General features: G+C 40.3%; 1 protein-coding gene across 3 annotated transcripts in view; it reads left to right on the forward strand.

Moving 5' to 3' along the window:
* mrvi1 (murine retrovirus integration site 1 homolog) overlaps positions 1–16,036 on the forward strand; it is a 72,118-nt gene that overhangs the window by 25,719 nt on the left and 30,363 nt on the right. For all 3 annotated transcript variants that reach the window (XM_048186288.1, XM_048186287.1, XM_048186285.1), the window contains 4 exons: positions 2,936–3,041; positions 3,420–3,516; positions 3,887–4,355; positions 10,923–11,141. In XM_048186288.1, the coding sequence (XP_048042245.1) occupies positions 2,936–3,041; positions 3,420–3,516; positions 3,887–4,355; positions 10,923–11,141 (891 nt within the window). The remainder of the gene's footprint in view (positions 1–2,935; positions 3,042–3,419; positions 3,517–3,886; positions 4,356–10,922; positions 11,142–16,036) is intronic.

Below are 16,036 nucleotides of genomic sequence, written 5' to 3' on the forward strand. Positions count from 1 at the left end.
ACGTTCTGGTCATGCATACGGTGGGGTTCAAAAGTCTGAGACCACATTTAAAATATGGCGTTCAGTCATCATCTAATTTAAACATGGACATAAAGTTTTAGATTTTGCACTATTTCTAGGTCACTAATCAAATAAGCATATTTGTGACAATTGATCATGTGACTCCACTTTGACTTAATGGTCAGATATTCTTGTTTCCACTGAAGCTCAAGCTGCTCTTTGGATGATGCAGGACAACATGATCATCAGATTTTACACAAACTTGTGGCGTTTATGTCAGATTGCATGCTAAAAAAAAAAGGGTAAACCTGAAATTAACAGCTATTTATACCTGATTTAACCGTTTATTTATTTAGCTTTGCTGATTTAACCCAGTGTATTTAGGGCACGTTTACACAACAACGATGTACTAAAAGCAGAAAAGTTTTTGCTTCGCATTTTTCGTGTTCAGACGACACCATTTTCAAAACAATCCTCGTTCACATCGATCTGCAAAAATGACCAAAAAACACTGTATTCTGCTGCCAGGCCAGTAGTTGGCGATGTCACATTGTAAACAAACTATGTGCATATAGACTGAACACTAATACGGATGAAGCTACCGTTTTCACAAATTCACATTTTCGTAGTTTACACAGATATGATAAAGGTATCATTTTCAAAAACTTGTACTTTGAAGCCAGTTTTCAAAAGTTCGCGTTTTCAGGCCCCCAAAACACTGTCGTGTAAATGAAAGGTTAAACGGTTTTACGTTTTTAGTTGAAAACTGTGTCACATAAACGGCCCCTAAGGTTCATTCTTTGATGTATTTTTTTTTTTTTTTGTATAAAATCTATTAATATATGTTACCACATTTTGTTCAGTGTATGATGTTCTAGAATTTGTGACAACTTTTTGATTCAACTTTTCACTTAAATTGTTATGCTAATAATACAATTTAAATAGTGAAAAGAGTACATTCAATTAAAAAATTAAATCCAAAATGCATTTCCATTCCACTAGTGGTCCCATACTTTTCTATCCCATTGTATTCTTCACCATCTTTCTCAAAAGATGTTGTAAAGGTACATTTCTAAAAATTGGCTTTATCAGTCCATGCTTTTCTTTTGTGCACCAAAAAGATGAAGAAAACTAGTTTATGAAGATCCCCAATTAGTTGCTGTTCATGACAGGTTTTTGGTGATGTCCACCTGAATCGCTTGTTTCTCAAATGTTTTACATCTTTTACAGTGACTGTATAGCAACCACTTCCTCTTTCATGCAACCAAACTTTCAGCAAATCTGGCTCACTGTATCTGTGTTACATAACCAGTCAAGGGAGGGGGGCAGAACATGCACTTTTCTCATGCAGCCGTGTCAGAGCTTTTGCCATGAGGTAAAGCTGAGGTCATCAGGGTCCCGGAGGGACCTGCCACCGAGATGGCCTTCCATCCTCCCCAAAATTTATAGGAGTTGAGCTCTTCTCGGTGGTGACAGTCAAAGGCCAATTAAAAATAGATCCGGTCAGTGAGAAGAGAGCATTCACTGACCACAGAGAGAGAGAGAAAGCTCACAAATAGACTCATAGCCAGCAGGAAATAATCAGGGTGATTCGATTACACTGCAATATTCATCTGCATGTCATGCTCTGCGGGGGAACGGGCTGCAGGACTCCTGCTGTCTGGCCTCCCTCTATGACTGATGGATCGCTGAAATCATTTAGAGTGCCCTTCCATCTCATTATCTTTATATGAACTGTATATATTAAAACTATGCTTTTTCAGAATTACCGTTTTCTTGTAATAGTCTTGGTCATTATGATATTGCTATAATGCCCCTTTCACAAGATGTAATGTAAGTCTCTGGTGTCCTCAGAATGTGTCTGTGAAGTTTCAGCTCAAAATCCCCCACAGATCATTTATTATAGCTTGTCAAATTTGCCCCTATTTGGGTGTGTGCAAAAACACGTTTACATTTTTATGTGTGTCCCTTTAAATGCAAATGAGCTGCTGCTCCCGCCCCCTTTCTAGAAGAGGGTGGAGCTTTAACAGCTTTGGTTGCTCAACAACAACAACAAAGCTGGAGAATCTCACGCAGCCAAAATGACGAAAGTGTTCAGCCTTACATTGTTCAAACCGGAGTCGACACTGATGGAGAGACTCAGGAAGAAGTTACAACTTTTAGAATGAAACTGGACGTTTCTGAATGGTTAGTGGATACATTTATGTAGTTGCTGTGGAGTTGATTCAACTCATCCACTAGCATGTGCCGTCATGATAATCTATTGTGCAAATCCAGTGTTGAATTGACCCTCGTTTGTGAAAAATCTCTCCCTTTGCATTGAACTTTGAGCGTCTTAACTTTGCAGATGTTGTTTATGCTCAAACAGCAACATTACACACTAACTAAAGTTAAAAAAGTGAAATTATAATCAAGGGCCTTTAAAGACATTGAATCTGGCCCTTTGGACACTACCATGCAAAAGTTTGAAAGAAGTCTCTTGTGCATTAAGAATTAATTTGGGATTTCTTTTTTCCTATGAATAGGAAAATGTGAAAAGATGACTGTGTGCTTTTGTGTCTCTTGCAAAGTACGTTTTATCGCAAAACATGATTCATACATTCCCATAAAAATCAAGCCAATATAAATTATTGTGGTGCTCTGAGATTTCACAAGTCCTTTGTAGATTGTGGAAAAGATTGCTTTCATATTGTGCTTTTAAAACTCTTATCTCTTCCTCCCAGAACTAAAGAACACACTCTCTTATTTTAGTCAAAGTGTTAGGGAAATCCTTTTGATATAATCTCTTTTAAATGTCAGTGATATTTTGAATGGCCTTTTCTGATGAGATAATAGCACACAGAGTACAACAGAACAGATGAAAGATTCTTGAACTTCATCTGGCATAAAATCATCATTGAATATGTGTATATTCCATTTTTGTCTTTTCTTTAAGGTCAGCAAAAACCCAGATGCAACCCTCCTAGTTCAGGACCCCGGTTCACCATCTGAGCTTTGGCTGAAACGCGCTGACAGTGTTTGTTCTGAGCCCGTGTCCGCAGGTAATGTCTGAATGCCATTACAATGTTCTGCTCAGAGGTTGCTCTTTCATAGCTCAGTTATGATTCAAAGAAGTATCAACTTTGCCTCAGATGTTTCATTGGAAACAGAGAGCTGTTTGGTCTGGAACAGTCTGATGTTTGAGTTCATATTGAGATCTCTGACTTTTGGTGTCTTTGCAAATTTGACCACAGTTTGAGACTTTCTTGTAAATTCTAGAAGCAACACATGTCTTCTTCACATTAGAGAAGATTCCAAGAGTCTCCATTTGATCTCAGTTTAATCTTATTGCTCTCTAGGAAACATAAGTGCAACAGACCTAATTGAGGTATTTGAGAGATCTCATTGTCTGCTTAACAGTATTGGTTCCTCTCCATCAGGCCTTCCATCTGTGAGTCCTGCTTTACTCTGCTCCTTGCCGGAACCGTCAGCCTGTGAAGATCCCACGCCACACAACAGACAGGAGAATGTAGCTGGGTCAGTGTTTACATTCCTTTACTTCTTACAGGACAAGGGTTGTGTGTGTTTATGTAAAATCCTCACACAAAGATGATCCAGCGTGAGGTGAGACTGTGCAGGAACCAGAGTTTATACTGTCACCCACCGTGGCCCCTATAAATTACTTTGACTCCCAACTGGTACGTGTAAACTCTTTTAGCGTGGACCGAAAATCCCAAGGACACTTTCTTCTTGGGAAATGTCTCTTTCCACTATTATTTTTCTGTATTTGTACAAATATTTGGGGACCATAGTAAATATATTTGAATTGGATAATCTTGCATAATGTTGATATAAAACTGACTAAGTTATGTTCTCTCAAGTGAGTTTTGTTATTGTTTTCCTATAGTTTAGACCGGCCAGCAAGCAGTGACAGCTTCTTCCCAGAGTCAGAGGCCAGTGGGAGCACCTTAGCCTCAAACAAGGAAACGTGCAGGTGTCCAAATAAAGAAGAGGCTGGGTGTCAAGGAACTGAGCTACAAAACAGCAGAGGACAAACCGAGAGTTGCCAAAAATCAGACTGTTGCGGTAGAACAGAGGCCTTAAAACTTTTGAACCAAGGACAGTCTTCCAAGTCAGTGGACAATTGGGATAACCAAGGATTCAGTTCATCGGGGGAGAACCAAGTAGAGGATATTGGGAGGTGTCAAGAGGGTGCTGAGGAGTCAGATTGCGCTGGGAGGAGTCAAGAGGAATCTGAGTACAGTGGAAAGAGTCAAGCAAGGACAGGGAACAGTGAGACTCAAGAGGAACACAAAACAAGTGACTCATCAAAGGGACGAAGTGTCCAAGCCACTGATCTCGCTCACACTCCAGGGGTGAGTTATATCCATTATCAAACACTTTGTTGAACCATATCATTTTGTCTGGTGCTGATTCAATGTCCACAAGGAGCTGTGCACCTTGGATATATTTACTGAAAGAAAAAACAAAAAAAAAACACATTGTTTACTGAAAATTCCCATTTAATTTCCATTACACAATCCAATTGCCAAAAACCTGTTATTCTCCTTCCTACTTTTAACCTGGACTCAAGAATGTTTTTCCCATTTAAGGAATGCATCCTTTCCAGTGTTTTGGTACTCATATTCTGGCAATTGAAGGAGAAGTGTAAATATATTTTTGTATCTAAGACAGGAGTGACTAATCTTGTTCCTGGGGCAATTTAACACACCTGAACCAAATAATAATAGTCCTCAGGAACTTACTAGAAACTTCCAGGCAGGGTGGGTTACATCTGAACTTTGCAGGACATTGGGTCTCCAGGAGCAGGATTGGACACCCGTGATCTTGGACCAGTAAGGGTTCACAAAAGGGACATCCCTGAAAACATCTCAATCTTTCTTGCACATCCATTCATGCCATTTTGAGAGACCTGACTTATGATCTCCTGGCAGGCAATTAAACATTCAAAAATAATTGAAAAAAGACCCTAAACCATTTTTAAAGACCAGAGTCAGTCATTTCTATTACCATTTTAATGCATGTTTTGGGATATTGCATAAAAACTGCTAAATGAAAACAACAAGATGCAATAAAAAAAATAATAAAAAAATAATAAAAAAAAAACATATCCTTAGTTGATGCAACAAAAAAAAAAAAACTATTTAGGTAATAAGACGTGCAGACCTATGATGAAAACATATTTATTGAATAAATTCCTTGATGTGCAACAAAAACTTCATGTGACTGAATAATTAGTTAGAATTTGACTAGTCTGAATAATTCTGAATCCAAATATTTCCAACAAATAAGCAATATCACACTCGTAGCCATGCGATACTGTATCAGCACGGCTGTGATTCGGCCGTAGGTAATCACAGTGTGCTGATATACAGCCATATCGCACAGCTACGAGTGTGATATTGCGTTTATACAACAGTTCAACGGCACGAGTGTGTAAATAAATAAGAAACAACAACGGAGTGTCTTTAAAAACCCTCTTTTGTGCACAACTACTTCCTTCCACCACGGATTCAAATCTCAACTTGACAGTTCAACAGTTGAGCACAAGCCTGTGTTACAAATTCTACAATGTCACTTTAGAACTAGTAATGAAGGAACGTTGAGTTGCTTCATTGTATCTTATTGTATTATGTAGAGTATTATGGTATTATGAGAGAGAGATCGACTAAACGAGTGTATTACCTGCATCTGATATAGCATTCATTCTTCAGGTCGATGTCCATAATATTATATCCATTATAAATAATCTGTTTGAATGTCCACTGAGGAAAGCAATATTTTTGTCCTTTTCCCATGACAGCGCTAAAACAACTTCCTTGTTAACAAGCAGTACCTTTCAATTTGCTACTGACTCACTCATAAGGACAGTCTTTGCCACCATCTAATGGCGTAATAATGTAACTTTTAAGTCCATATCACGATCACTAATGGACCCTTTCTCAATACCAAATACGCCATATTATTGATATAAAATAATATTTAAATTAACAATAATAGCCATTATAAAAGTCAATAGGAAATAAACACAAGCAAACAATTCAGTCAAATGTACAAAAGCAACACTCTAGTACAGGATTTTAGTTAAATATAGCCTACGTATAAAGTTATGAAACTTAATTTTCCCCTTAACCCAAATCGATTTGCTCTGGAACAAGTAATAGATTGATAAGACCAAAGATTGCCAGTTTGATATACCCCAAATTAATTATATCTCATGTTTAACCACTATCTACATAAGAACCAGCAGCAAATTCCCAAAGGACTGGATCAGATGAAGCTGTTCTCTGTGGATACATGAGTGCTGAAAGGACGCTGATGGCCTGGAGCTTGCATCTGCGAAAGCGTCTAAACAAATTGTAAAATAGGCGCTATGTTTATATATGAGTCACATATTTGAGGTCTAAATAACATCTCGGTTACAACTGTAACCTTGGTTCCCTGAAAAGGGACTGAGACGCTGCATAGAGAATTGATGCCGTGGGAACAATATTCTTCTTTGTAATGATAAAATACCGGCTGTAAACCCGGACTCTCCGTCAGGGGGAGGATATGTTCTATGGCCTCCTTCCCCATGCTTTTACATCCTGTTCCATAACCAGAGCCTGCTCAGGGCCTACCACTGTGGACAGGACCCCCCTGTGTGCAGGACCCATTGAGATATATTTGGCAGTAGTTTCCAGGCTGCCAAAAAATCTACTAAGGGAACCAGTCTCTTGAGACTGGTCTCTGGTGTTACTCGAGTGGCCAATTCTGTGCCCTGAAGTGGCAAACTGGCAGGGAACAACCGAACTGATTGCTCTAAGACCCTCCTCAGAGGGGGCAAGCATCCCAGCGCCGCTACATTTCTGGGCGGAGACTGAAACAAGAATTTGCTGGAGACCTCTGCGCCCCAAAGCACACGAGGTGGTGAGGTTGACAGAACGGCCCCCTGATGGCATCATATGATGTGGTGTTATCCATTTCCTTCTGGAGGGGTCTGTCCTCAGAGGTCTGGCACCACTGGCATCAGGACCTCTTCGCCTAAGCCTTCTTTGAGATAACGACTTCCTCAAATCCATCTTAAGGCCGGAACACACCAAGCCGACGTCGACGAACTAGTGGCGACGAAAGCAGACTGCGGGGTTGGCTTACGTCGGCAGCGTCTGTGTCCAAAGTTGCCCTGGCACACCAAACCAATGCTAGACAGCCGACGGCCAAGTAGCACGTCAGTTCTGCGCCTGCGTGAGATGAAATGCCTTTCCAAACCAGCAGGTGGCAGTATCTGAACAGCCAATCAGAATGATCAGATGGCCTGACGGACCGACAAGCTCTAACGGCGAATCAACATTTTGAATCGGCCGAAAAAAATGCGACGAGGACCAACTTCAGCCGACGGTGCAGAACACACCTAGAAAACTTAGTCGGCCGATGAACTAAAACTGCCAGACGGCCAACCGTCGGCTTGGTGTGTTCCTGCCTTTAGCCCGACAAGACTTCAGCTGAGAACACTGCCCTGACCCCCAGACTTTTTGTAATGAATGCACAACGAATCCTCCGCCATGGTCTTATCAGTCATCTCGCCTTACTCTCGTCACGAGATCGGTGAACTGTGATTCTTTCTGCACTGTGTGCAGCTCTGCAGCTCGTGTTGGATGAGCAGAGCAGACGTTTACAGTAGTTTACAATTTAAGCAACTGTTATGTAACTAAATTAAAAGCAAAACAACAGAGGCGCTCCGTCATAGCGATATCGCGAGACAGCTTTTCACCTCATATCATATAAGGAAAGGAACGTCATAGTCGGGTGACATCATTGATTTCACTGATTTCACAAGTGCTTCAAGACGGAATCACGCAGAGGCATTCCCACAGCGTGAATTCTCGACGCAGTACAAGTTCCCTCGAAAGGGAACTACATTCTCACCTAAAAAACTCTTAAAACTGCATTCCGTGACACAACAACAGTAGTATTTATAAACAATATATGGATTTGCTTGACTGCCATGACAGTCGCTGCAAGCAGAGTGATACAAATGTTCCAGTGCTGATACTGGGGGATTATAGCATGGCTGGAAAAGGATCTCAGCCAATCAGATTCGAGAACCAGAACAAACTGTTGGATAAAATAGAATATGGAGCTACTGTTGATTGCTTGCAAACAGAAGGTTGATGAGAACTTTTTCTGTGCAAAGTCCAAGCTGCAATAGTAACAAATAAGCCACAGAATCTTTTACTGTGGCTACAACTTCCATTTGTGTTGATATTTTGTATCAGTCTCTCAGGAAATGACTGTTTTGTCCTCTTCAACCCACTGGATGGAAACAATGTTTTAACAGAAATGGCTTTTGCAAAATTCTAATTGTTCACATTAATAAAATTCACAACTTTGGTGGAAACCTGTCCATTTCAATTTGGGGGTGGGATCTTTTGACTTGATCCAGAAAGTAACCACCTAGAACTATCTAGCAACCACACTGCAACTATCGAAACTGCATAGCAACACCCTGGCAACCTTAGCATTGTTTTGCACAGGCACCACTCACATTTTCTTCAGAAAATGTACAAATCTAGCTTAGTGATACTGTAGTTGCAGTGAGATTTCCAGTCATTATGTGATTACTCATTAATGCGATTCCAGTGTTATGAAGATGTGTGGGATGAGTGATGTAGGGTTTGTTTGTGCTTGTTACTAAAGAGTCTCTTTTCCTCTATACAATCATAATGACTCAAATGTGAATTCTCTGCTGGAGCCTTTCACAACATGTAAACACTGTACAGTTTCTCTTTCCTTATAAGACATTCACTAAAATAGCATTTGTCTCTGAAATTGTCTCCTGTTTTGTTTGGGTGTACAGGAAGCCAAAGATAGCTTTTGTAGCGTTTAGATGATATGAGAATGGATTTAGATGAATATGGAATGCATTCCTTTGGGAGAATGAAGGAGTCTCCTTTCTCCTCGATCGGTATCTTGAGACCAAGCTGTGTTTATACAACAACTCGACAGACAAATGGCTTTACACAATTGAAACTGCAAGCCCCATTATGATTTGCTACATTAATGACTCATGCATATTTTTTTAGACGTGTGTTTATGGTAGAGATAAGATGTTAGAGGTAATATAAATAAGCAAATACTCCACTGTTGATGTTGTTCACACATTTATTCTGCAAATAAGAATTTTTCATCTCTTTATGATGACCCTTTTAGTTGTTCTTGTTGGCACTGGTCATCACTGTAGGAGTATTTTTGCACTCTGTATGAGATAATACTGTTATTTTTCTGAAGGGAAACATTTCCTCTTGAACCTCTTTGAGAGGCAGGAACAAAAGGTAGGGCTTTGTGATAGGACAAATGCCAGTGGGGGAAACATGCATACATTTTGCCATGAAGATACGCATAAGCAGTTTCACATTGTGGGTACGAGGTTGCTTTACCAATTACCAAAAGTGTGTGTATATATATGTATATAATTTTAAAACTTACAAAAACACATATTGCTGGACGTGGTTATACTATGGTGTTATTTAGTGTTCTCTTGGTGTTCTAGGGATTCTCATTTAGCGGTCAACCAATTGTCAGAACGATCCTTATTCACATGGATCCATGAAGCGCTGTATTATGCATGCCAGGCCAGTAGTTGGCCATGTAACTTTGTAAATGCTTTATTACAAAACTAAAATGCATGCTCTAAACCAGTGGTTCCCAACCACATTCCTGGAGGACCCCCAACACTGCACATTTTGCATGTCTCCTTGATCAAGCACACCTGAATCAAGTCATCAATTCATTAGCAGAGACTCCAAGACCAGAAATGGGTGTGTCAGACAAAGGAGACATGGAAAATGTGCAGTGTTGGGGGTCCTCCAGGAATGTGGTTGGGAACCACTGCTCTAAACAATTTGTTTTGCATTTTTCTCATATAGTACAATACAAACGATGATACTAAAATAAAGTACTTTATGTATATAAATCATCAATTGAATATAAAAGCACAAAAACAGCCAATCTAGGACATAGATCCATCATGGAGAGGTCGCTCCACATGATTTTAGGTGGCACCACATGGTATTTTCAAATTCAGAAATTCAAAATTTACAGGCACAAAATTGGCCACCTAAAGCTACAAGCTAGCTTCCCACAAAAGGTCACTATGAAATTTGTAATAAAAGTATATATTTGCAGAAATAACTCAATATTCATTGTTTTTTTTTTTTTTGTGGGAATGTGGGAACTACATACCAGCCCTTAAAAAGGTTCTTTTTTTCCAAATTTAAGACAGTTACAATCCTGCTCGCTGCTTCCATGGGTCCTTCGCAAATTGGTATATGATGCAACTTCCTGTCTTTGAATGGGTTTCAACATGAAAGTCCCAAAGTGGAAGTTTTTTGATGGTTGCACCACATGATATTTCGTAAAATGGACATCAGTGTTTGTTTGTTTGTATATTATGATGGAAATATAAATACAAATGCTTTGCAATTTTGTACAGGATTACAAAACATGTTGGAAATCATGAAAAATAGTGCAGAAAATTAATTTGAATAGAGTAATTTCAAAGACATTTCCAAAACAGAAGTTGGCTGTACGGTCGCACCACTTGATATTTTGATATACTTTAAATAACAGAAAATTACAGATAACTAATATTTTTTGAAAAGTTAAACTGAGTACATGCACAGGAGAGGTACTACATATATATGGAATCATTTTATGGATTTAAAGCAAATTTTAACTAAAAAATGCAATGCAAAAAAATGCAATGCAATCGGACAGAAAATTTAGGCGTCACATCATTGACCCACATATATGAATATAGTAATTGTTCAGTACTATGATATTACCATCAATGTACCCTGGTACTGCTACTGACAGTAATGTTATGAAAGAGACAGTATAAGACAAGTTTTTTGTGTGTTATGTTGTGGTTTGTGTCTGTGCAGGACCAAGAGGACCCATCTGCTGTATGTCAGCTCACACGCTCACGGGGTGAGCAAACTTCACTAAAGAGAGCCCATAGTTTCGTGACAGAGTCTGTCACCCCTTTTATCTTCCCCCACACACGCTCTCGGCCCCCTCTCACCCCTGCAATGCCCACCGTGCCCGAGGAAGAGGAAGACTCCCCGGAGGAGCTCGACAGTACATCCAGCTCGCCCTCCACAGTGAGTCAAACTATATTTTTCACATCACAGCTGTGACGCCTTCTCATCTCAGGTCCAGATCGGGCTTTTCACAATAGGAAATGTTTAATGGTCTAAAGATATGTAGTAATTGCACATCTGGGAGGATAGACTGACATTTTGGTTAAATCTTGACTTTTGGTCAAAATGTGACCTGATTGGTGGTGCATGGGTTCTGATATATTGTGTAGGCACATTATGTTGACGACCCAAGATGGAATCCAGCTTACTTGCTGGAGAATCTGAAAGCTATGTTCACATCAAACACGAATGTTCGGCATTTGTCTATTCAGATCAATGCGGAAAAAACAGCAGGGCAATGTTGTGCAACTTCCTGACATCCGTTTGTCATGGAGAACAAAGGAAGCCAAACAGTATTTGCATGTTTTCAGACAGATGTTCAGATTTTTGCATTCGCTATGGTGATCAAGAGACAATAAAGCTGGTTCCAGATACTTCCTGTGCTCTTTACTGTCGCTTAGCAAAATGGTCTTTTCGTTTATGCCACCAAGTCATTGTTTTATAATACATGTGACTACAAGTGTGAATCTTAAGGCCATGACACACCAAGCCGGCCAAAGTTTGCCTGTATTTGAGCAGATTTTGCACCGTTTGCGGCTGTTTGGTCTCAGTTGAATTGGTGTCAGTCAGTTGGTGAGACAGATCACTCTGATTGGCTGTATAACTTAAAGGGATAGTTGACCCAAAAATTAAAATTATCCCATGATTTACTCACCCTCAAGTCAGATAATTTTCATTTTTGGCTGAACGATCCCTTTAACGAACCAGTGCATGAGAAAAAAAATGGACATGATGAAAGCAAGCAAACGATAAAGTCAAGAGGGCACACACAGAAGGCTCTTCTAATTTTACATCTTCACCTTACCTGAGAATTCACATGACATGGCCATCTAAAATGAAGTAAGTGAAGACCAACTGATCAACGTGATTCATATTCAGAGTGGTAAGCAAGCGCTGCATTATTTATGGTTTGTATATCCGCAATCCTTGTTTAAAGTTTTCCTTTTTGAATGATGGATATAGACTACTGCAACCTGCTGCTATAGACAGTTATTTCCTCTCATGCAGGTGCCAGATAGTTGGCCGTTGGCTGTAGTCTACTTTTCGGTCGAGATGCAGGCGACACGAGGCGACATCACTGTCTGCTTTCGTTACTGCTTGTTCTTTGATGTCGGTTTGGTGTGTCACGGACTTTATTGGTTGGCCAGCTTTATTCACCGTGCGATGACATAAGATTAGGACATCTCTCCGTAAAAAATTCTGTCACATTTATGTCATGTAAATATTAGTTTTGGACTGAACATGCCAATATAAGTTGTTTATCAGACCAAATTTTCATACTGAATATTTGTCTTGGTGTGAACAGGCCTTAAATCTAATATTCCAGCAAAGTCATGTCAGTTTTTATTCTAACTCTCTACCCCCTTTCCCCATTGTTTCTTGTTCAATCTCTGACTGGTTGGTCAAACAGTCCCGTCTCAAACTCACGTCAGTAGTTGAGATATAACAGACCCAATCTGACCGCTATGGGGTGTAAGACTTACAGTATGACTTACACCGTTAAAGGGTTAGTTCACCCAAATATGACAATTATGTCATCATTTACTTTGGAACACAAATGAAGATATTTTTAATAAAATCTGAGCGATGTATGTCCCTCTATTGACAGCTACACAACTGACACTTCAAAAAGGTCATAAAGAGATTGTACAAATAATCCATATGAACTGAGTGGTTTAGTCCAAATTTTCTGAAGACACAATCACTTTATATGATGAACAGATTGAATTTAGGTTTTTTATTCACATATAAACATTTATCAGTGAACATAAACAGAAGCTCAACCAAACCTCTTGCTGAAGCTCAAACGTGCTGCGTAACATGAGAATGAACCTAGTTGGTTCTTGAAGAAGCTCAAAAGTGCTGCGTAACACGAGAATGAACCTCATTGGTTCTTGCGGAAGCTCAAACATGCTGCGTAACACGAGAATGAACCTCATTGGTTCTTGAAGAAGCTCAAATGTGATGCGTAACACAAAAATGAACCTCATTGGTTCTTGAAGAAGCTCAAACGTGCTGCGTAACACGAGAATTAACCTCATTGGTTCTTGAAGAAGCTCAAACGTGCTGCGTTACACGAGAATGAACATCATTGGTTCTTGAAGAAGCTCAAACGTGCTGCGAAACACGAGAATGAAACTCATTGGTTCTTGAAGAAGCTCAAAAGTGCTGCGTAACACGAGAATGAACCTCATTGGTTCTTGCGGAAGCTCAAACATGCTGCGTAACACGAGAATGAACCTCATTGGTTCTTGAAGAAGCTCAAACATGCTGCGTAACACAAAAATGAACCTCATTGGTTCTTGAAGAAGCTCAAACGTGCTGCGTAACACGAGAATTAACCTCATTGGTTCTTGAAGAAGCTCAAACGTGCTGCGTTACACGAGAATGAACATCATTGGTTCTTGAAGAAGCTCAAACGTGCTGCGAAACACGAGAATGAAACTCATTGGTTCTTGAAGAAGCTCAAAAGTGCTGCGTAACACGAGAATGAACCTCATTGGTTCTTGAAGAAGCTCAAAAGTGCTGCGTAACACGAGAATGAACCTCATTGGTTCTTGCTGAAGCTCAAATATGATGCGTAACACAAAAATGAACCTCACTGGTTCTTGCTGAAGCTCAAATGTGATGCGTAACACAAAAATGAACCTCATTGGTTCTTGAAGAAGCTCAAAAGTGCTGCATAACACGAGAATGAACATCATTGCTTCTTGAAGAAGCTCAAACGTGCTGCGTAACACGAGAATGAACCTCATTGGTTCTTGCGGAAGCTCAAACATGCTGCATAACACGAGAATGAACCTCATTGGTTCTTGCTGAAGCTCAAATGTGATGCGTAACATGAGAATGAACCTCATTGGTTCTTGAAGAAGCTCAAACGTGCTGCGTAACATGAGAATGAACCTCATTGGTTCTTGAAGAAGCTCAAACGTGCTGCGTAACACGAGAATGAACCTCACTGGTTCTTGCGGAAGCTCAAACGTGCTGCATAACACGAGAATGAACCTCATTGGTTCTTGCTGAAGCTCAAATGTGATGCGTAACATGAGAATGAACCTCATTGGTTCTTGAAGAAGCTCAAACGTGCTGCGTAACACGAGAATGAACCTCATTGGTTCTTGCGGAAGCTCAAACATGCTGCATAACACGAGAATGAACCTCATTGGTTCTTGCTGAAGCTCAAATGTGATGCGTAACATGAGAATGAACATCATTGGTTCTTGAAGAAGCTCAAACGTGCTGCGTAACACGAGAATGAACCTCATTGGTTCTTGCGGAAGCTCAAACATGCTGCATAACACGAGAATGAACCTCATTGGTTCTTGCTGAAGCTCAAATGTGATGCGTAACATGAGAATGAACCTCATTGGTTCTTGAAGAAGCTCAAACGTGCTGCGTAACATGAGAATGAACCTCATTGGTTCTTGCTGAAGCTCAAACATGCTGCGTAACACGAGAATGAACCTCATTGGTTCTTGCTGAAGCTCAAACATGCTGCGTAACACGAGAATGAACCTCACTAGTTCTTGAAGAAGCTCAAACGTGCTGCGTAACACGAGAATGAACCTCATTGGTTCTTGAAGAAGCTCAAATGTGATGCGTAACACAAAATGAACCTCATTGGTTCTTGCTGAAGCTCAAATGTGATGCGTAACACAAAAATGAACCTCATTGGTTCTTGCTGAAGCTCAAATGTGATGTGTAACACGAGAATGAACCTCACTGGTTCTTGCGGAAGCTCAAACGTGCTGCGTAACACGAGAATGAACCTCATTGGTTCTTGCTGAAGTTCAAACGTGCAGCGTAACATGAGAATCAACCTCATTGGTTCTTGCGGAAGCTCAAACGTGCTGCGTAACACGAGAATGAACCTCATTGGTTCTTGCGGAAGCTCAAACATGCTGCATAACACGAGAATGAACCTCATTGGTTCTTGCTGAAGCTCAAACGTGATGCGTAACATGAGAATGAACATCATTGGTTCTTGAAGAAGCTCAAACGTGCTGCGTAACACGAGAATGAACCTCATTGGTTCTTGCGGAAGCTCAAACATGCTGCATAACACGAGAATGAACCTCATTGGTTCTTGCTGAAGCTCAAATGTGATGCGTAACATGAGAATGAACCTCATTGGTTCTTGAAGAAGCTCAAACGTGCTGCGTAACATGAGAATGAACCTCATTGGTTCTTGCTGAAGCTCAAACATGCTGCGTAACACGAGAATGAACCTCATTGGTTCTTGCTGAAGCTCAAACATGCTGCGTAACACGAGAATGAACCTCACTAGTTCTTGAAGAAGCTCAAACGTGCTGCGTAACACGAGAATGAACCTCATTGGTTCTTGAAGAAGCTCAAATGTGATGCGTAACACAAAAATGAACCTCATTGGTTCTTGCTGAAGCTCAAATGTGATGCGTAACACAAAAATGAACCTCATTGGTTCTTGCTGAAGCTCAAATGTGATGTGTAACACGAGAATGAACCTCACTGGTTCTTGCGGAAGCTCAAACGTGCTGCGTAACACGAGAATGAACCTCATTGGTTCTTGCTGAAGTTCAAACGTGCAGCGTAACATGAGAATCAACCTCATTGGTTCTTGCGGAAGCTCAAACGTGCTGCGTAACACGAGAATGAACCTCACTGGTTCTTGCGGAAGCTCAAACGTGCTGCGTAACACGAGAATGAACCTCATTGGTTCTTGCTGAAGTTCAAACGTGCAGCGTAACACGAGAATGAACCTCATTGGTTCTTGAAGAAGCTCAAACGTGCTGCGTAACACGAGAATGAACTTCATT

The sequence above is a fragment of the Megalobrama amblycephala genome, linkage group LG3 (assembly GCF_018812025.1).
Source record: "Megalobrama amblycephala isolate DHTTF-2021 linkage group LG3, ASM1881202v1, whole genome shotgun sequence".
In the NCBI taxonomy this organism is placed as follows: domain Eukaryota; kingdom Metazoa; phylum Chordata; class Actinopteri; order Cypriniformes; family Xenocyprididae; genus Megalobrama; species Megalobrama amblycephala.